This window comes from Pituophis catenifer, unplaced genomic scaffold, assembly GCF_029215685.1.
Source record: "Pituophis catenifer annectens isolate HBS135680 unplaced genomic scaffold, rPitCat1.0.hap2 SCAF_4, whole genome shotgun sequence".
NCBI lineage: Eukaryota > Metazoa > Chordata > Lepidosauria > Squamata > Colubridae > Pituophis > Pituophis catenifer.
Genome location: NW_027256884.1, coordinates 54,085,654 through 54,107,714, shown reverse-complemented (window position 1 = coordinate 54,107,714; position 22,061 = coordinate 54,085,654). Strand labels below are relative to the sequence as shown.

General features: G+C 38.4%; 1 protein-coding gene across 1 annotated transcript in view; it reads left to right on the top strand.

The window, feature by feature from the left end:
* The window catches only part of MBTPS2 (membrane bound transcription factor peptidase, site 2), an 89,923-nt gene that overhangs the window by 24,587 nt on the left and 43,275 nt on the right, over positions 1–22,061 (top strand). The window contains exon 7 of the mRNA XM_070944025.1: positions 19,536–19,716. Coding sequence (XP_070800126.1) covers positions 19,536–19,716 — 181 coding nt within the window. The remainder of the gene's footprint in view (positions 1–19,535; positions 19,717–22,061) is intronic.

Genomic DNA, 22,061 nt, shown 5'->3' with positions numbered 1-22,061 from the left:
AAACTCTTTGGTTGCTTTTGCAGTATGCTTTGGGTCATTGTCCATCTGCACTGTGAAGTGCTGTCCAATGAGTTCTGCAGCATTTGGCTGAATGTGAGCTGATAATATTGCCCGAAACACTTCAGAATTCATCCTGCTGCTTTTGTCAGCAGTCACATCATCAATAAATACAAGAGAACCAGTTCCATTGGCAGCCATACATGCCCACGCCATGACACTACCACCACCATGCTTCACTGATGAGGTGGTATGCTTAGGATCATGAGCAGTTCCTTTCCTTCTCCATACTTTTCTCTTCCCATCACTCTAGTACAAGTTGATCTTGGTCTCATCTGTCCATAGGATCTTGTTCCAGAACTGTGAAGGCTTTGTTAGATGTTGTTTGGCAAACTCTAATCTGGCCTTCCTGTTTTTGAGGCTCACCAATGGTTTACATCTTGTGGTGAACCCTCTGTATTCACTCTGGTGAAGTCTTCTCTTGATTGTTGACTTCGACACACATACACCTACCTCCTGGAGAGTGTTCTTGATCTGGTCAACTGTTGTGAAGGGTGTTTTCTTCACCAGGGAAAGAATTCTTCGGTCATCCACCACACTTGTTTTCCATGGTCTCCCGGGTCTTTTGGTGTTGCTGAGCTCACCAGTGCATTCCTTCTTTTTGAGAATGTTTCAAACAGTTGTTTTGGCCATGCCTAATGTTCTTGCTATCTCTCTGATGGGTTTGTTTTGTTTCTTCAGCCTAATGATGGCTTGCTTCACTGATAGTGACAGCTCTTTGGATCTCATCTTGAGAGTTGACAGCAACAGATTCCAAATGCAAATAGCACACTTGAAATGAACTCTGGGCCTTTTATCTGCACATTGTAATTGGGGTAACGAGGGAATATCATACACCTGGCCATGGAACAGCTGAGAAGCCTATTGTCCCATTACTTTTGGTCCCTTAACAAGTGGGAGGCACATATACAAACTGCTGTAAGTCCTACACCGTTCACCTGAGTTGGATGTACATACCCTCAAATTAAAGCTGACAGTCTGCAGTTAACGCACATTGTGTTTCTTTCATTCCAACTCCACTGTGGTGGTGTATAGAGCCAAAGATGTTAGAATTGTGTCATTGTCCCAATATTTCTGGACCTGACTGTATATCTTCAATTAAAACTTTGTTTTTTTCTACATTGAATACTCTTTGAAGTGGAAAGACAGGATATAAAATAAAGAAACTAAAGCTCTGTTTCACAATAATTCACTTTATTACTACTACTTTTCTTTGCTAAGATATGTGTGGTATTTTTTTTTATAAAAAGTTTTTTATTTCTTTTTAAGACAAAAAATATATAATACATCAGTCTTTCCATGTGTCATCTTGGTGTTTCTTCGATAACTTCTCTTTGTTACTCCTCCTCTTCTTATTTCTTCCTTAATAAATCCCATTTCTCTATTTCAATATTTCCCCCAAAATACATATATTTAAAGTAACTTTCTCCTGTTTGCTTATCAAATTCTTTATCTATATCTCTTTTCTATCCAATCATAAAATTTCCCCCATATCTTAAAATATTCCGTATCCTCTTTCTCTTTAATCAGTAAAGTTGATCTATTCATCTCTGCGCAGTCCAAATTTTTTCTTTTTCTTTTTTTTTAATTGAAAAGTTTTACAAAAAAAAATACAAAAAATTTCCCCCCCCGTTCCCCCCACCCTTTCCCCCTTCATCCCCCCCTCCCCCCGACTTCCCAGAGCAAAATACAAGGTATTTCATTTAATCAAACATAAACTAGATTTATCTACTTATCCTCAAAGTACTACCTCCCCCACTGAAACCTTAACTCCACAACAGATAACCAAATACTTCTAATGCTAACGTTCATTCATAAGCTATTTGATATTTTCTTGTCTGATACTTATTTTGAATATAATCAATCCATCTTCTCCATTCTGATACTTATCTTTTTTGCGTGTGGTCCTTCAAGTACGCCGAGATTTTCGCCATTTCTGCTAGGTTTGTTACTTTCAATATCCACTCTTCAATAGTAGGCAAAGAGTCCTTCTTCCAATATTGAGCTACCAGCAGTCTAGCTGCTGATATTAAGTTCAAAATCAATTTAGTCTCTGAAACTGTACAGTCCGTAGTTATACCCAATAGAAACAATTGAGTAAATTTCAACCTTCTTTTCAAAATATTCTGCATCACCCACCAAATTTTTATCCAAAATGCCTTGATTTTCTTACAAGTCCACCATATATGATAATAGGTTGCATCAATACATTTACATCTCCAACATTTTGCTTGCAAATTCGAGTACATACATGATAATTTCTTAGGATCTAAGTGCCATCTATAAAACATTTTATAAAAATTCTCTCTCAAATTTTGTGCTTGCGTAAATTTAACATTTCTGACCCAAATCTTTTCCCACGTTTCCATCATCACTGGTTCCTGAAAGTTTTGTGCCCATTTAATCATACAATCCTTAACCAATTCAGTTTCTGAGTCTATTTCCAATAATGCATTATACAACCTTTTAATATGCATCTGACTTGGATCTCTAATCTGTTTCACCAAATTTTCCTCATTTTGCATAACCCCAATTTTTTGATCCTCCCTCCATCTAGCTTGAAGCTGACCATACTGAAACCAAGTAAAAATTATCCCTTCTTCTTTTAATTCATCTAGAGATTTCAATTGCAACTTGCCCCTTTCCAAAAGAAGAAGCTCTTTATAAGTAATCACCTCTATTCTTTGCTCTGTACTTATATTTTCTATTACATGTCTGGGGTTTGCCCATATAGGTATCTTATAGTTCAGCTTATATTGATACTTTTTCCAAACCCTCAACAATGCATTTCTAAGTATATGACCCTTAAACACTTTATCCACTTCTTTTTCATACAACAAATAAGCATGCCATCCATATAACAAATCATAACCTTCTATGTTTAACATTCTTTTTTCAGTTAAGTTAAACCAGTCACTAATTTGTGATATAGCTGCTGCTTCATAATACAATCTTAAGTTAGGCATTTTAAGATCTCCTCTCTCACGTATATCCTGTATAATTTTCAGTTTCACTCTTGGTTTCTTCCCAGCCCAAATAAAAATATTAACCCCTTTCTGCCATTCCAAAAGATTTCCATCTTTTTTAAGCACTGGTATCATTTGAAACAAAAATAAAAACCTAGGTAATACATTCATTTTTATTGCTGCTATCCTTCCCAGTAATGATAGTTGTAACTTTTTCCATTTTTCCATTTCTTTCTGTACTTTTTGCCAAAGAATTTCATAGTTATTTTTATACAATTTCGTATTTGCGGCTGCAATATATACTCCTAGATACTTAACCTTTTTAACTACTTCAAACCCCGTTATCCTCCCTAACTCTTCTCTTTGAGTTATAGATAAATTTTTAGTTATCATCTTTGTCTTGTGTAGATTTACTTTGAATCCAGATACTTTACCATATTCAGCTACTATATCCAACATATAGGGAGCCACTTCTATAGGTTGGGATAAAGTAAGAACCAGGTTGTCTGCAAACGGTCTTAATCTATAATCCTGCTGTCTAATTACAATTCCTTTTATTTTGTCAGAATCACGTAGCTTATTCAACAAGACTTCTAAAGTTAAAATAAACAGCAATGGCGACAATGGACAACCCTGCCTCGTACCTTTCTCAATTTTAAACATATCTGTTAAACCTCCATGAATTATTATTTGTGCTGTTTGTTCCTGATATATTGCTCTAATTGAGTGTATGAAATACTCCCCAAAGTGCATTTTTTCTACTATTTTAAACAAAAATTGCCAGTTCAGTCGATCAAATGCTTTCTCTGCATCCACGAATATAAACGCTGCAGGGACCTGATTATTTTTCTCCAAATATTCCAATAAGTTTATAATTTGCCTAACATTATATTTCATCTGTCTCCCTTTTATAAAACCTGATTGATCATTGTGAATAATTTGTTGCACAACTGGCATTAGTCTATTCGATAGTATCTTAGCAAAAATTTTGTAATCCGTGTTCAAAAGTGAAATTGGCCTAAAATTTTCAGGTTTGATACAGTTTTGATCTTCCTTCGGAATCAATGAAACAAAGGTTGTTCTCCAAGAGGGTGGGACTCCTCCCCCTGATTGAATTTTACAAAATAGAGTTTTAAGCGGCTCTACCATTTCAAGCTGTAAGTTCTCTGCATCCACGAATATAAACGCTGCAGGGACCTGATTATTTTTCTCCAAATATTCCAATAAGTTTATAATTTGCCTAACATTATATTTCATCTGTCTCCCTTTTATAAAACCTGATTGATCATTGTGAATAATTTGTTGCACAACTGGCATTAGTCTATTCGATAGTATCTTAGCAAAAATTTTGTAATCCGTGTTCAAAAGTGAAATTGGCCTAAAATTTTCAGGTTTGATACAGTTTTGATCTTCCTTCGGAATCAATGAAACAAAGGTTGTTCTCCAAGAGGGTGGGACTCCTCCCCCTGATTGAATTTTACAAAATAGAGTTTTAAGCGGCTCTACCATTTCAAGCTGTAAGTTCTTATAATAAACAGCTGTTAGCCCATCTGTTCCTGGAGCTTTCCCTATTTTTAACTGCTTAATTGCCACAACAATCTCCTCCGAAGTTATTGGTTGATTCAATCCTTCCCTCTGTTCCAACGTTAGTTCCAAAATATTCCCTTCCTTTAGATATCTGTCTATATCTATACCTTGTATTGAGTCACTAGCATATAGCTTTGTATAAAATTCCAAAAAAGCCTTTTTAATCAAATTCTGTTGGTAAACTTCCTTACCTCTATATTCTATTTTACTAATGACTCGTGCTTTCTGTTTTTTCCTCAACATGTAGGCCAACCACCTACCTGGTTTATTTATTTATTTATTTATTTATTTTTCATATTTGTATACCGCCCTACTCCCGAAGGACTCAGGGCGGTGAACAGCCATAATAAATACAAATACATATAGAAGTTAAAAACTATTAAGAAACAGATTAAGTAATTTAGGCTCAAAGATTAAAAAAACATCCAAATTTATCTAGAGGTTTAAAACCCAATTTAAAAGACAGTTTAAAAGCCAATTAAAAAGGGAGAGTTAGGCCAGACCAGCTTGTTGGAATAGAAATGTTTTCAGGGCTCGGCGGAATATGCGTAAGTCTTGGATGTTTCGTAACTCTGGGGGAAGCCCGTTCCAGATGGTAGGTGCCCCCACAGAAAAGGCTCTCCCCCTTTATTGGAATTACAAAATGTATTATGTTTAGCATATTGTAAACTAGTTGCCACCTGATCAGCCATTAACATATTGAATTGCCCTCGTAGTATGTTTATTGTTTCTTTTACTTTCTTATCACCTGGATTAGATATCAGTAATTGTTCTTTCTTTTTTATTTTTTCCTCTATCTCTTTACGCTTCTTCTGTTGTTTTAGTCTGTATTTATTATTCATATGTATTAAGATACCCCTCATATAAGCCTTACTAGCATCCCAGACCATTTCCATAGGAGTACCCTTATTCATGTTAATAACAAAAAATTCTCTCATTTGTTTTTTAAGCTCCTTTACATTTTCTTCATATCTAAATAAATTTTCATTCACCCTCCAAGACCTCCTTTCTCCCCTCTACTGTTCAAATTCAATCCAGACCAGACTATGATCAGTTAAAGATCTTGGACATATCTTCGTCTTCTTCACCCTGGAAATAAAATCATTTGTGATTAGTATAAAATCAATCCTGGAGAAGGATTGATGTCTATCAGAAAAAAAAGTAAAATATTTTTCCTCCAGGTTACATTCTCTCCAGATATCTCTCAATTCTATATCTTCCATCATGTCAAAAAAAGATTTAGGTAGTTTTGCACGTGCTGAAGTCTTTGATAAGCTTTTTTTATCTTTCTGCGTATCAATTACTCCATTCCAATCACCCATTAGTATAAAAGATTTATAGTCCCACTGTATTATTTTAGTATGTAAAAATTTATAAAACTTGTCTTGTTGCTGGTTAGGGGCATATATTCCAATAAAAAGCATTTTTCCAGACTGTGTCAGTAATTCAATTGCAATATATCTTCCTTGATCATCTGCCTCAATTAGATTAGCTGATAGTCCTTTCCTTACATATATAACTAGTCCATTTTTCTTCTCTGGCGCTGATGCCACAAAATTTGTACCTAATCTTGAATTTATCAAATATTTTTGATCTGATAATCTAATATGTGTTTCTTGTAAGCAAATAACATCGTTGTTAAATTGTTTCAGGTAGTGAAATACTTTCTTTCTTTTTTGTGGTGAGTTTAGGCCATTAACATTCCAAGATAGGAATTTATTTGCCATCTTTAGCCTTTCGAAGCCTTGTAAGCATCAGCTGAAGCTCCTCCTCCACCTTACTCTTAGGCCTAACTCCCCCCACTGCTTCTGTTTTTTGTACTTCTTGAGATGATTCTTGAAATTGCTGCCCTTTTGGTTGTTGTTGTTGCAATTTATAAGTTGATCGGGTCAGTCATTGTGCTTTCGGCTCTCCCTTCTTAGGTGGTTCCAAAGTTGGGGGTAAACCCCCAAGATCCAAATCTTCTTCCATAATAATTCCTCCAGCTGCAACTTCAGTGTAGGTTTGTATCTGTTTTCCATCTTTTTCTTGTTGTAACATCTCCATTTTCTTCCTTCCCCCCCTCCCCCGGTGAGGGAGGGTATCAAGCCTGTAACACATTTACATAAAAATCTTTTGCCTTCCAAACTGTGTTTAACCGGTATCTTTCTCCTTTATAAGTCACTATTAAACCAATTGGAACTTCCCATCTATATGCCACCTGTTAATTTCTCAACTCGTTTACCAGAAAACCAAAGTCTTTCCTGCTTCTCAACATCTTTGGAGGAATCTCTTTCAAAACCACCACCTCTTGCCCAGCCATCTGAACTTTATTCTTGTAAGAAGCTTGTAAAATTTCATTTCTGATCCTCCTAGTTGTAAAGTAAATCACCACATCTCGTGGCAGCTGTCTTTGTTTTGCCAACCAGGAATTAACCCTGTAAATTTTATCAATTTGGATTGCCACATGTTCTGGTCTTTCTTTAATTATCTCAGCCATAGCATCAGCACAAATGTCTTTTAAATTTTCTTTACTATTTTCCTTCAGGCCTCTCAGTCTCAAAGCAAACTCCATAGATCTGTATTGTAACATTACCAATTCATCATCCACTTTCTCTGTTCTGGTCATGACATCACCCATTTTACTCTCCAGATTTAAATTGGCTTCATTAATTTCTTCAACTTTCCCATCAAGCTGGATAACAAGATTTGATAGTCCTGATACAGCAAAAACAATATCATCTTTTATTTTATCACGCTCCTTTGCAACTGCTCCCTTGATCGAACTTATGTCTTCCTCTGTTTTCTTAAACTTCCCTTCAACAAGTAATGTTAAATTGTTCATTGCTTCTCTCATTGCTGTTGCTTGATTATTCATGGCTTCTTTCATAGCTTCCTTAAAATCATTCAGTGCTGCGTCTTGACTCTGGGTCTGGCTCTGTGAATCAGCCGGAAGTTGTGCTTTCTGTGTCACCAGTGACACAACTGGGGAGCCTCCCCCTCCTTTAGCAACTCCTGGTTTCACTTGTCTAGAAGCCATTTTTTTTTCTTCCCCCCCCCTTTTTCTTTAAAAGCAACAAAGTCTTTAAAGATGTTAAATTATAGTCTCTAAATTGCCAAACAAGGTAGTTTTTTTTCCTTTATTCTCTTCCCTCCACACTCTCAGTTCCCAGCAGTTAATAGGCAGCTAATCCACTCTCCCAGCGCAGAGTTCTCAAGCACTTTAGTTTCAGGCTTTCACTTTCAAAGCCCTAACAAAGACGCCATCTTCCGCCTCCCGCTCAAGATTCAGATTGAAATAAAGTAACTTTGGAGTTAAGCTCTGTATTTTTAAGGCTTGTTCTCTTGTTTTCCGCTCTGCCTGCGCTTGAAATCAATCAAACTCACTTTTTAAAAGCAGGATCGGATCGCGGCTTCTCACCCTGCTTTTGCAGGGTCGTCCTGGCTCCGGAGCTTCTTGGCGGGCTGCCTGAGGAGCTCTCACCCTCCAAGCCTCTGGAAATGATCCAGAGGACTTTCGGGGGGCTCTACTCTCGCCCACCAGCTCTCCTCTCCTTCTTTTCCCGAAGGAGAGTTTTTTCAGCCGTTTGACAGCTGATTTGCACTGTCAAAGCGGCTTTAATGGAGATGCAGGGCTGGCGGTCATAAATGACCATCCACGGAGCCTGCGGTGCCAACCGGAAGTCCAATTTTTTTCTAATTACTTCCCCTTCTAAAGGGATTTTCTCTCCTTTCCATCTTTGTGCAAATATTATTCTTGCTGCAGTTATTATATGTATAATCAAGTATACATTTTCTTTACTAATTTTCTCTGGTAGGCTACCCAGTAGGAACAACTCAAGTTTTAAATCAATATATTGTTGAGTCATTTCTTCTATCCATATCTTAATTCTGCTCCAATAATCTTTAGCTTTTGGACAAGTCCACCACATAGGATAATAAGATCCTGGTATTTGGTGGCATTTCCAACATTTAACTGATTTATCTTTAAACATTTTTGCCAATTTTTCAGGAGGCATATGCCATCTGTAAAACATTTTATATTGATTCTCTTTATATGCAGTTGACATTGTTAGTTTATAGTTCCTTTCCATAACTGTTGCCATCTATCAAGCTCAATTGAGTATCCACAATTTTTTGCCCATGCAATCATTGTTTCTTTTACTTGCTCTTCTTCTAATTCAATGCTAAGCAAAAAGTTATAATTTTTAAAAATTATTTTGTCCTCTGTTCCCATGAGTATCCTATCCAGATCTGTCATTTCTAAATAGAAACCATATAATTTTGCATTTTTTTCATATCTTGCTTGTACTTGCATATACATATACCAGTCCATCACAATCCCTTGTTCTATCGATTCTTATTTTCCTTTCAATTCCCCCTTATTTGTAAGTAAATTTTTATATCTAAAAATATTTTTAAAATTAATCATATTTGGGTGTATTAGTGCTTCCATTATTGATAGCCATGTTGGAATTTTCACATAATACTTATCTCTAATCTTCTCCCATACTAATAACAATGCATTTCTTACATAATGTCTATGAAAATATGTATGTATCTTATTTTTACCATACCATAAAAAAGCATGCCATCCCAATTGTAAATCATGTCCTTCCAAAGTTAATAATCTTGTATTTCTTAATTCTATCCATTCAGGTCAGTGTTGCTGCCTGGTAGTATAATTCCCAGTTCGGTAGTCCAAATTCTCCCCTTATTCTTACATCTTGTAACAACTTTATATTAATTCTCGCCTTTTCCCCTGCCAAATGAACTTCCTCATTATTTTATTAAGGTATTGAAAATAGGTTTTTTCAATTCTTATTGGAATTGTTTGGAATAAAAACAATAGTCTCGGTAGTATATTCATCTTGATTATTGTGATCTTTCCCATAAGTGATAGTTGTAAAGTTTTCCATTTTCCAGATCTTTCTCAATTTGTCTTTTTATGTCAGGGCATTTATTAATCCCATGTTTGGCTCTGGGACTAATTACCCTGGTTTAATTAGAGGAGATGAATCGAGGCTTATTCTTGTTTGCAATATTCCAAAAAAGAAACGCGAAGAAAGGTTTCTAATAAAACTCATTTATTTGTTATAAAGAAAATAAAACACCTCACTAACTAAGAAAAGTTAATTGCTACATTTTTGAAAGTAATTCTTGCCGGCTATCTCAGCCGGACCTTGCTGGAAAGAGAACAAAGGAAAAAGTGTGTGAAGGAATGTGGGTGGATACGGAAACACGTAGCTTACTGATAAGAAGTTGGCAAGCTACGGAGAGTCTGACAGTCCAGAAATAATGAGCTCAGCTGGCAAATAAAATAACGCAGTGACATTCCCCTTCTTTGCCAGTTGAGCGAATATCAGTACATCATCAAATAAGGCACATCTTCATACGCAGATATTCGTGTTGAGCTGCTGGAAGTGGTTTGTTGAGCATATCAGCAATTTGATCATGTGTAGATACATATTGAATTTTGACAAAACCTTTTTTCACTAAATGTTTTATGTTTTGATAACGGATGTCAATGTGTCTGGACCTAGAACCTGTGAAATAAGATTCAGAAATATAAACCACCGATTCATTGTCTTCCATCACGGTGATCGGTCGGATCGGGTGTGTCCAGATATCTGTGACTAAAGCATCAAACCAAGTTAGAGAATTACATGCATCTGAAACACAAGTATATTCAGCTTCAGTAGATGAACAAGAAACAAAATTCTGTTTACGTACTTGCCAATAAACAGGACATCCATTTAAGAACATCATATAACCTGAAGTACTTTTACGTGATTTCTTATCACTTGCCCAATCAGAATCTGCATAACAACATAATTCTGCATAATCAGTATGTGTTGGTTCTAACAATAACTTCAAGTGTTTAGTGTATTTTAGGTATCTCAGTAATTTCTTAATGCATGTCCAATGAAACTGTTTTGCCTTACCTACGTGTCGAGATAAGAGATTAGCACTAAGTGCAATGTCGGGTCTGGTCCAACTACTAATGTACAATAGTGACCCAATGACTGAACGATAAAGTGTTTGATCCTCGAACTCAGGACTTTCTTCATGTGTCAAGTTGTAAAAATCTGTTTGCATGGGTGTCTTTGTTGTGTTAGCATCCTTCATGTTGCAATGATGCAAAACTTGTTCAATTTTATCTTCTTGTGAAAGACTAAACCCCTTCTGTGTTTTTTTAATCTGAACACCTAAATAAGTGCTAATGTGACCCAAAGATTTCAATGTGAAGTATCTCTGCAAAGCTTTGGCAAAAATTTCACTCATTTGCTTATTTGGACCAATATAAACAATATCATCAACATAAACAAGAACTATCTCATATGCATTGTTAGATCTTTTTGTGAACACGCACTCATCAGTTTCGGACTTAATAAAGCCCATTGAATTTAGTTTGTCAGTAAGACATAAATACCACATTAAACCAGATTGTTTCAGACCATAAAGACTTTTGTTTAGGAACCAGGTATCCCCTTCTTGCTGTCGGTATCCTGGAGGACTTCTCACGTAGATCTCTTCATCTAGGTCTGCATGTAGATAAGCCGTGTCAACATCAAACTGGAAAACTTCTAAACCAAGGATAGTTGCAGTTGCTAAAGCAATTTTTACACTCTCAGTTCTAACTGTCGGTGAGTAGGTATTTATGTAGTCCTCGGGATAACGTTGAGCGAAACCCTGAGCTACAAATCTGGCCTTGTACAATGACTCACCATTTGGCTTCTTTTTGATTCTGTAGACCCATCGAGTGCCAATGATCTTTTTGTTTGCTGGAGGTTTTGCAGGTGTAAATACCTTAAGTTTCTTTAGACTGTCCATTTCAACTTGCATTGCTTCATACCATTTGTCTTGCTCTGAATCAGGGAGCTGCTTGATTTGTGTGAAATTATCAGGTGGAAGTGTAACATTGCAAATCAAAGGCAAGGGTGCTTTTGTCAGTTGCCAAGAATATCATTGTGGAGGGATTCCTTTTGTGACCCTCTTGGAACGTCTCGGAACAACTGTCCAGTCTTCTTCTGCTTCGTCCTTGTCCTCACTTTCGTCGCTAGCGTCAGCATCTGCGGCTTGCGAAGATGGAACATCAGGTTGAGAAGAATCGGTGGTGGAATCTTGATCATCAATCTGCGTAGCATCAGCAGTATCATCTCTGGGAAAATAAACTCCAGGATCATTGGAATGAATCCTGGACCAGTCAATATCTTCTTCAAAATTAGCAGATTGGGAAATCACAATTGCATGTTTAGAGTCAATAAATCTGCTCCATTTTGAGTTATCATCAATACCCATAAATCTCAGTCTCTTTGCTGCTGGACTTCCTTTTCTTCTTTGAGCTAAGGGAATGTTCACCATAGCATATGAACCAAAAATATGGATGTTTTTAGGATCAGGCTTGTAGCCATACAACATGAAGAAAGGAGTCTGATTTGTTACACTGCTCCAAGTACGGTTGACAATGTAATTTGCGTACTTGATAGCTTCACCCCAGTATATCATATCAAGGTTGGCGTCTTCTAGGAGACAACGCATCATGGTTTGCAGTACCCCTTGTCTTTGTTCTGCGACTCCATTATGAGCTGGTGTGTAAGGGGCCGAAGTCTGATGAATAATTCCATTCTTACGCATCCAGTCCTGGAAATGCTGAGACATGAACTCGGCACCACGATCACTCTGGATTCTGGCGATGCGAACTTGGTGTTGGGTAGAAACAAGGGTTGCAAAGTCTTTAAAGATCTGAAAAGTCTCTGATTTTTCTTTCATAGGATATACATATCCATATCTAGAGTAATTATCAACAATTGTTAGAAAATATATTTTCTACCACCAAATGATGGCGGGAAAGGACCAACTATGTCAATGTGAACCAAATCAAAAATGCGTGTTGACAGGCGTGTAGCGTGTTTGGGAATGGCTGCTGCTTTGGATTTGGCCTTCTTGCATACAGCACAATCCAAAAACACCTTACACCCCTTTAGATCCAAACCTTTTGCGAACTCCGGCATCTTCCTAAGAACACGGAAACTGGCATGCACCAATCTTCTATGCCATTTGTGGATACACCTGGAATGCAAAGGTTTACCAGTTAGTGAATTCTCAACATTAACATTTTTATGCGGAACCTCAGGCTTGCTCTGAGCAACCTGTTTACCAATTCTATTTTTGTTGGCTTTAGGAGCCTTTGGAATAGCAACAGGATCTCTCACTGGAGCATCTCTCTCTGGGCCTGTGCCTTCCCTTTTTGGAGTTTGTATACATGCCTGTGTTTGCGGTTTAGGCTTTGGCTTTAAGTAATAAACACCACCAATTAATATGGTTTCAGCAACAATATCTCCATCTTTAACTATGTAACTTGCTTTTTCAAGGTGGTGAACCTGGAACTTTAACATTCTAGACAAGTGACACTGACTAAGCAAATTACTGGTTGCTGTTGGTATGTAATAAACATCAGGAATGAATGCATCGAGCTCTTCAACATAAACAGTTCCTTTTCCTTTGACCTGACAAGGATGATTTGAAAAAGAATAAAGTTCACGTAGTTCTGGTTCAGGCTCGTGCATCTCTGTAAAAAGTTCCTTTCTGTAGGTAACATGCAATGCTGCACCACTGTCCAAAGTCCACAGGAGTCGTCTGTCATACTCTGGTTGAGGTTGTGGATCATTGGTTAAAGCCAATGTGGCGAGTGGAGTTTGTGGATCACGCCGGGGACCACGACGACCTTGTCTTCCGCCTCTGCCTCTGCCTCTGGAATCTGTTCCTCTGGGCTGGTACGTGACGGGAGCTGGAACTCGTTGGGGACAATCCCGGGTGGCATGTCCCACACGATCGCAGGTGTAGCATCTTGGCATCCTAGGAGCATAGGTCCTTCCTCGGAAGGGGCGTCTAGCTGGAGCTCTTGATGCGGGTGGTCCTCTCAAGTGTGGCGTGGCCAACATGAATGCCTCTTCTTCAATTAAAAGTCTACAGACATTGTCCACTGTGCGTTGAGCAATTGGGACTTGGTTAATTTTTGTAACAGCATCTTTCCATTCATAATTCAAAGAGTTAATAATGATGCTGATCATTTGAATATCTTCAATGTTATGGCCTCTTTCTCTCAATTCTGTTCTCAGACCTTTCAGTTTGGTCAAATGTCCTCCAATTTGTTCACCAGGTTTCAATCTCGAACCGTGGAGTTCAGACATGAGTAAACATGAAGATTCAATTGAGATAGGCCTGTAGCAATTTTCCAATTCAGCCCAAATTTGTCGGGCTGTTGTATTTGGTGGAAAAGTGACCTGCAATTCAGTATCCATGGACATCAATAATGTTGTGCGAGCCCTTATCTCTAAATCTCTTATTGCAAAATCCGATGGTTGTGCAGGAGGGTTAAATACCATACAATGAGTGCCTTCTCTAAGAAGCAATAGTGTAATCTCACTGACCCAGGCTTTGTAATTGTGTCCTGACATTTTTAGTTTTGACTCACCAGTTAGTGGAGAGACAGAAAATGCCTGGTAAGGAGCCTGCACTTGGTACGCTGGCTGTGCTGGCAGAAATGCTTGTGGTATTTGCTGTGCCTGTTGTGGACCTAAAAATGGTCTTGGTTGTGCCATTGGAAGTGGGCCAGGAGGTGGCCTTCTTTGCACTTGTGGCTGGGGCACATATGCAGGCATTTGTAGCTGCTGTGGCTGATGCACTGGAATCTGTTGTATGCCAGTTGCCATTTGTGCTTGATCTGCAATATTGGCATGACCTGCTAGAGATGCAATCATTTGCCTTTGCTGCATAAAGTTTGCCTGTGTTCCATCTAAAAGGACACCAACACCACCAGGGGGTGTTTGAGTTTGGGCCTGTGGAAACACTTGTGGCATTTCAGCTTCCTGTAATAAAATACTTTCGCCAGCAGATGGTGCTGCACCTTTAGCTTCGGGCAGCTTTGTAGTTACAAGAAATGATTGCGTGTGACAGGTTTATTTGTAACTTGATCAGGGAGACTTTCATGTGACGTATGCAGTGCCCTCTGTCTTAATTGTCCTGACACAAAATCCACCAGGGGGAGTGTCTTTGGCTCCAAGGAAGAAGACAATATGGTGCTTTTTGAAAAATTTAAGTTATCTCCCTTATCTTGCTCAAACATAGATATAGCCATTTTTGCCTGGGATAGCTGCTGTTCATAGAGTTTTATACGGTCACGATAGGCTTTCATAGCCAGCTCATCCAGGGTGAGCTTAGAGCTTCGAGGAGAATAATGAATTGTTTCTCTCTCTGCGTGGGAGGAATTTTGCTCGGTAGTTTGCTTTAGCCTTGCACCGAGCGTTACAAATTCAGAAGGTTCTGGGAAGACAGGTTGAGAGCTGGCATAATTAGAAGGGGGAGTTACTGACCTCAGTCGTAGTGCTTCTCCTTCAAAAACAGCTTCTGTCTTATCTCCCTCCATTTCTGTTCCCACGGCTTTTTCTTGTTTCAGGCGTGTGGCTGTAGTAAGGGGCTGGAAATCTGAAAATCTCCTGTCTGCCACCTCTTCGTTGGAAAGATCAATCAAATCATTTACGAAGAGTGGTCTTAGTTTCATTTTGCCTTTTTTCTTCTGTTTCGGCATTTTAGCAAAAATAATTAGCGTACCTCAGTAGCTAAAAACTAATTGCCTATGCGCTCTTATCAGAAATAACAAAACAAGGAAAAAGCCATAAATCAACCGTCCGAGTGCTACCAGATGTCAGGGCATTTATTAATCCCATGTTTGGCTCTGGGACTAATTACCCTGGTTTAATTAGAGGAGATGAATCGAGGCTTATTCTTGTTTGCAATATTCCAAAAAAGAAACGCGAAGAAAGGTTTCTAATAAAACTCATTTATTTGTTATAAAGAAAATAAAACACCTCACTAACTAAGAAAAGTTAATTGCTACATTTTTGAAAGTAATTCTTGCCGGCTATCTCAGCCGGACCTTGCTGGAAAGAGAACAAAGGAAAAAGTGTGTAAAGGAATGTGGGTGGATACGGAAACACGTAGCTTACTGATAAGAAGTTGGCAAGCTACGGAGAGTCTGACAGTCCAGAAATAATGAGCTCAGCTGGCAAATAAAATAACGCAGTGACATTTTATGTTGTAATAATTATCCTGTTTTATCGTAGCACATCTTGAAGTTAGTTGTATTCCTAGATATCTCACTTTTTTCAGAATTTGTATGTCTAAATAAAGTCACCCATTATACATATATTTTCATAATTCTTGTTTCAAGAATTTTATAAGAAATTACACAGGAAAATTATAGAATTGGATTATGAAAATATATGTATAATGGGTGACTTTAATGCTGTAATGGATGTTGAGTTGAATGATAATTTGGAGCATAGATCACTATCAAAAGTATTTGTTTAAAATTCATTTTTGTTTCTACCATTAGAATTCGATCTTCATCCTCAAATATTAATTTAGGCTCTAATTTTTCTTTACAATATAAAACTACTCACCTTTTGCTTTGTTGTATCAATGAAGTGAATACCACTCCTAGATTTGGATAGTCTAATAATTTTATGTGTTGTTTTCTAATGTGTAGTTCTTGTAAGCATGTGATATCTGTCTTTAGCCTATTTAATTTGTTAAAAATTCTATTCCTTTTTGTCGCCGAATTCAGTCCATTTATGTTTATAGATATTGCTTTGATTTCTTCTTCCATATTTTGTTTTACTTGTTATAGTTTTTAGTTTCATCGCTCTTGTCTCTCTTTGTTCCTTTGGATCCTTTGATCTTGCTCCTTCTCTTATTGCTCTTTCTTCCTGTTCCTTTGTGGTTTCTTATTTTCTTTCCTCTTCATCCTTTTGTTTAGACTCTCTTGCTGCTCCCACTTCAACCTCTAATGATCCACAAAATTGTTCATAAAATAACTTTGCTTTTTCGATTGAATCTAATCTGTGTCTTTGTTCTTGCCATGTCACCAAGATTCCTTCTGGTATCAACCATCTAAAACTCACTCCTTTTGTTATTAAGAATTTTGTTAGGAACTGATATTCTCTCCTCAAATCTCTAACTCTTTTAGGTATTTGTCTCAATACTATTATTTCTTTGTCTTTGTATTTCAATGCTGTACTTCTTGTTACTTATAGTATCTGTCTTTAGTGCTTTTTGTGTGAATCTTACATGTACTTCTCTTGGCAGTTTATTTCTCATTGCATATCTGGTATGTACTCTAAAGACCTCGTTGATCTCATTTAAAATCTTCTACTTTGGTTCTTCTATTGCTTCTGCCAGTATCTCAGCAATCACCTCTGGTAGGTTTTCTCCTTTTTCCTCTTCTATATCTTGAAATCTTAGATAATACTCAGAACGGTCCATTTCCAACATATATTTTTTTCTTGATTTTTATCAACTGCTATCAACTTTTCTTCTAACTTTTCCACCTTCTTTTCTGTCATTTCTGTTTCCTCTACTTTTTGAATTCTTTCTTCATTTTTCCCAATCATCTCTTTCATTTCTTTTAGATCCTGCTTCAAATCATCATGGAGGGACTGTATAAGATTTTTTAAGTCCAATGTTTCAGAGGTTTTTGTTTCTGTCGATGATGGGCTTGCTGTTGGGTGCAAATATGCTGTAAATTTCTTCATCTTGATGTTATAAATTTATAATCCACTTTTGCTTTATTTATAATCCAATTATCTAATCCTCCCCGATGGTTAGATTAGTAAAAAGGAAAAAAGAGCAGAAAAAATCAATCCCCCTTAAAAAAAAAATACGAAAGTTATTCCAATAATAAAAAGGGAACAATAAGAAGAAAGAAAAAATAAAAATAAAAACCACCCTTAAAGATAAAAATCACAAGAAAAAATAAAAAACAAATTTAATTCCAAACAAATTTTCTTCAGACTCTTCTTGTTTTAATCCACCTTCTCAACAGACTAGTTCTTTTAGAATCAAAAATAAAAATAGACAAGAAAGAGAGTGTGTGTGTGTGTGTGTGTGTGTGTGTGTGTGTGTGTGTGTATGTATATGTATATGTATGTATATATATATATATATATATATATCTTTTTCTTTTTCTTTCTTTTTCGTAGGCTTTTATGTGCATATTCTTTCTAGCCAGGTTTTACCTATGTAAGCTATGATGTTATGCAGCCCTGGTTCTGTGAAATCTCATTCACAAGTTTCTGGGCTTTTTGTTTCTTGCTGGGCCCAGAAACTTGTGAATGAGATTTCACAGAACCAGGGCTGCATAACATCATAGCTTACGTAGGTAAAACCTGGCTAGAAAGAATATGCACATAAAAGCCTACGAAAAAGAAAGAAAAAGAAACATTGTACCTTTACAGGGAGGATACCTGAGAAGAGGGTGTGGCTCACTGATGAAGCCTTATAAAGGCAGAAATAGCTATCTTGAGTCTCCCAAAGGGCAGCAGAGTTTGCTGTCTGTCAGCAAGAAACAAAAAGCCCAGAAACTTGTGAATGAGATTTCACAGAACCAGGGCTGCATAACATCATAGCTTACGTAGGTAAAACCTGGCTAGAAAGAATATGCATATGTGTGTGTGTGTGTGTCTGTGTGTCTGTGTCTGTGTGTCTGTGTGTGTGTGTATAAATTTCATATTATCCACTCCTTATTCCCTTTATTTAAAAAGTCCAAGAAAAGCAGGAAAAAAAAATCCAATCTCTAGTCAATTCAGCAAAGTTTAAATACATCAAAGTTGAACATCAAGTGTTCAACAAAAGTAAATAAGGGAATAGGCAAAAAAAAAATTAGAAAGTACAAACTAAGTTAACAATCTAGACCTTCTCTCTTAAACATCTGCTTCCTTTTCTTCGCAGACAGTTGTCACGGTCAGCTTTGAAGTTAAAATTAATTCAAAGTCTTTTTCCCCCTTTTTCCTTTGCCACTAGGTGGCACTGCAGGCTAATTCAGTCAGTAGAACAAAGCATTTTCAACACTCCTAAGTTTTTACTGTTAATTAGTTCTATTCAAACTTTAAACTCACAATTGTTTAGAACTATTTCATCTCTTTGTAAAAAAAAAAAAAAAAAAAAAGAAAATTCAGCTTTCTCCATTTAATTAAGCTTAGTTTTCAAAAAAAAATCCCAACTTCTTTTTTTTCTCTCCAGAAAAAAAATCCTTTTATCTGATACTTTCGCTTTCCTCACTGCTCAATGCTGGATGTGAGAGTTGAATACACAACCGCTCTCACTCCTCTCTTTCAGTCTCTTATTTACTCTATTCACCACAAGTGGGTATGAAGGGAAACTTCTTTTTCCCAAAAATAAAGATTTTTCTCACCTCGATGTCACACACTTTTTAAGCTTTCTTCTTCCATTGTGGCCGCCCCAGCTTTTTAATGACCTCTAAGGTCATTTTCTCCGCCGCCCAGTTTGAGGAGCTTCTCCTGACTAGCCAGGGGGTTTATGACCCCCCCTGTGCCAGTCAAACCATGCTCCTCTTGTTCGTCATCCCTACAGGATGACTTAGGTCACTCAGGACACTGGACAGCGGAGATATCGGCAGTTCTTCTGGGAGCTCCCAAAGAGTCTGTCATGTCGCTGCAGCATTGGCCAGGCCTCTCTGATATGTGTGGTGTTAATAGTGAAGTATATGAAATAAATCTAATCCTATGTGATATAATGAAATATAAACAGGTCTACATATGAATTTAATAAATCAGGTTTAAGTGTAAACACATTCTATTAAAATGGGAAAGATTTGATACTGAGAAAAATCACATTTGCATCAGGAGTATGTTACTGATATTGAAGTGGCTATTCATATTGTTTTACTTAGTGCTAATCACTGTTTATCAATCTGGATGGCCAGAATAATCAGAAGAGAAAACACTTTTTTTTCATACTCCACTGATTGGTTTGGTTAAAAGAGAAGTTTGTTTCACTCATTCCTCTTCAGATCGTGGTTAAACTACCGTGCCAACAAAACAAAACTAGGTGGTCCAGGATTTATGAACTTTTTTTCTTTTTTAGGATTCTCCTGCTAATGGTCTTAGAGGTCTTTTTGTTGGTGACCTTGTCACCAGTCTGCAAGATTGCTCAGTTTATAGTGTGGAAGACTGGAATGCCTGCCTGGGAAAGATCTATCAGAAGCCACAAAATGGCTATTGCATAAAATCATCAATACTACAGCAGCTAAGCTTCTCAACTAGAGGTACAATTGTTTCTAGATTGCATCTAATTGTACTTTTATGATACATTGTAGATTGTTCTTATATAACTGAAGAATCACCTGGAGATGTAAGGAAAACAGCTTTCCCCATCTGAATAAAAGACTGGCTTCTCTGCCATGAGGGCCTGCAGGCTTAGTTTGGGCCCAGTGTCAGCCCTGGAGCCATCTTTAAATGGGAGTCTTCAGGGCTGGCACAGCGGTGGCTGGGCAAGCTGTGGGAACAGGAGGGAGGAGATGGAGATAGTGTGGGAGTTGGAACCATAACAACATTCTTTCTCCTGGGAATCAAGGACGTCTTGCCAGCACCCGAGGAATGAACAGCTGTCAACTGGAGTTGGGACAGTAACAGGATTGGACCACGTGGTGCACATGTGGACTGAGGGAAAGGAACTTTGATTTTACTTTGGGTGGGGAAAACACGGGGCTTTCAGATTCGGGTTTTCCCCAAATGTGCCAATATATATGACATCTCTAATAAATCTATACCCTGAGGAAGATGCCTACCTTGGAGTTTTGAATCTGTTGAGGGTATTACTTGGAACCCTGACACCTAGACTGGCCAGCAACAAGCAGTCTCCTGCTTGCTGCTGACAGGCTAGTTCAAAAGAGCAGCTTCAGGGATTGGGGTATGCTAGCCAATCAACAAGGGGCTTGCAGTTCAGCCCAATGAGATAAAGGAAGCAAGCTTCTTGTTGATTGGCTGCTGCTAAAGCCTTAATCCCTGAAACTGTCCTGAAGTGGGAGACTGCTGTGGTCCTCCCCAGGCCTTTTCTACTACTGAGGCCTGCTGGCCACATGGCCCCAAGCCGAAATGTTTTATTAGAAGCTGGCGAAAATGTTTTCCTTAGATTTCACATTCTTACTACTTCATCTGAATAAAACACTTTGGCTTCTCTGCCAGTGGGTCATCTCTTCTGGAGCTCTTGAGATCTTCAAAAAATAAGTAATCCATGGGAAATGGGGTGGGGAAGAATAAGTGGAATACTGGACGCTAGCAAAACAGGCCCAGTCTGTGGAGACCCAGCAGGGCAGGATGGGGGGGAGAAGCAATTGTGGGGACCCCAGGGGAGAATGAGGTATCTCATTGGATTGGGGGAGACCTTGGATGGCCTGCTCCAGGACTAGGCCCCACATGCTCTTTCCCATTCTGAGATACCTCATGTGCATTTAATGACCTGCGCATTCGATCAACAAATGCATTAAGGAAAGCAGGGAGTGATCATGTTCATTTCATGTGATTCAATCAAATGTATCCTCAGCTTACCAATGTAATTGCCAGGCTCTATTGCCGTAATGGCGAGCCTACGGCACGTATGCCAGAGATGGTATGCAGCACCCTCTCTGGGCACACGAGCCATCACCTCAGTTCAGTTCCACCATGCATGCGAGCGTGCCTCCCACCGGCCAGCTGGTCTTCGGGCTTCTGCTGCACATGTATGGGGGCGGGGCGCATGTGGGGAGGCTGCACGTGCACGCAGGGGGGTTGGGATGCATGCAGTGGGTGTGTGTGAATGTGTGGGGGTCAAGTGCGCATTGCATTTTGGGGTTTTGGGCATGCGCACTTTGGGCACTCGGTCTGGAAAAGGTTAGCCATCACTGCTGTATTGCATTCGTAACTCGATTACCTGTATAATGAGAGTGAGGGAGGGTCTTAGGGAAGTCCTGTATTAGCACTTGGCCACCACAGGTCCTGTGACCATGACCACCATGGCCATACCCACCATGGCCACGCCTGCCCATCCTGGCACCAGCCCCCACCGGCCCTCCGAGGTCAAACACAACCCTGATGTGGCCCTCAATGAAATTGAGTTTGACACTCCTGACCTAGAGCCTGCTAGTGCAAAATAATATTGTGAATTTGTTGGGCTCTTCCTATATTCTGGTCTCCCAGGTAGCAAATTAATCTATGTTTTTGGCTTCATCATTCAAACACATGGCAGCTGCCGAGTGTTGAGTATTTGCTTGAGTTGGCCAGCATTCCTTTGAGCTAGCCAATAGGAGATTGCAAAAATGTAAATCAGCCATGGCTCCCTTTCTCTGCTATTTACCTTCCAAAACTCATATTTGTGAAAAGATAGAGAGAAAGAAAAACAAGTTAGCCAATGTTTTAGTAAGGGAACAATGCATGGGGAAAGAATAAGCCAGGGCACCAATTGGTCATCGGTCCATAGAGAAAGAAGAATCCCAAAGGAACAGTGGGTTGAAGTAGTTTTCACCAAGGGGCAGCAACTCTTCCTGTAACTCCAGAGGAAGCCATTTAACAGTTTTTCAGTGTTTGCTCTGGAGCAGAATCTAAGCTGATGAATTTGGAGAGTTTGGCTTGGCTT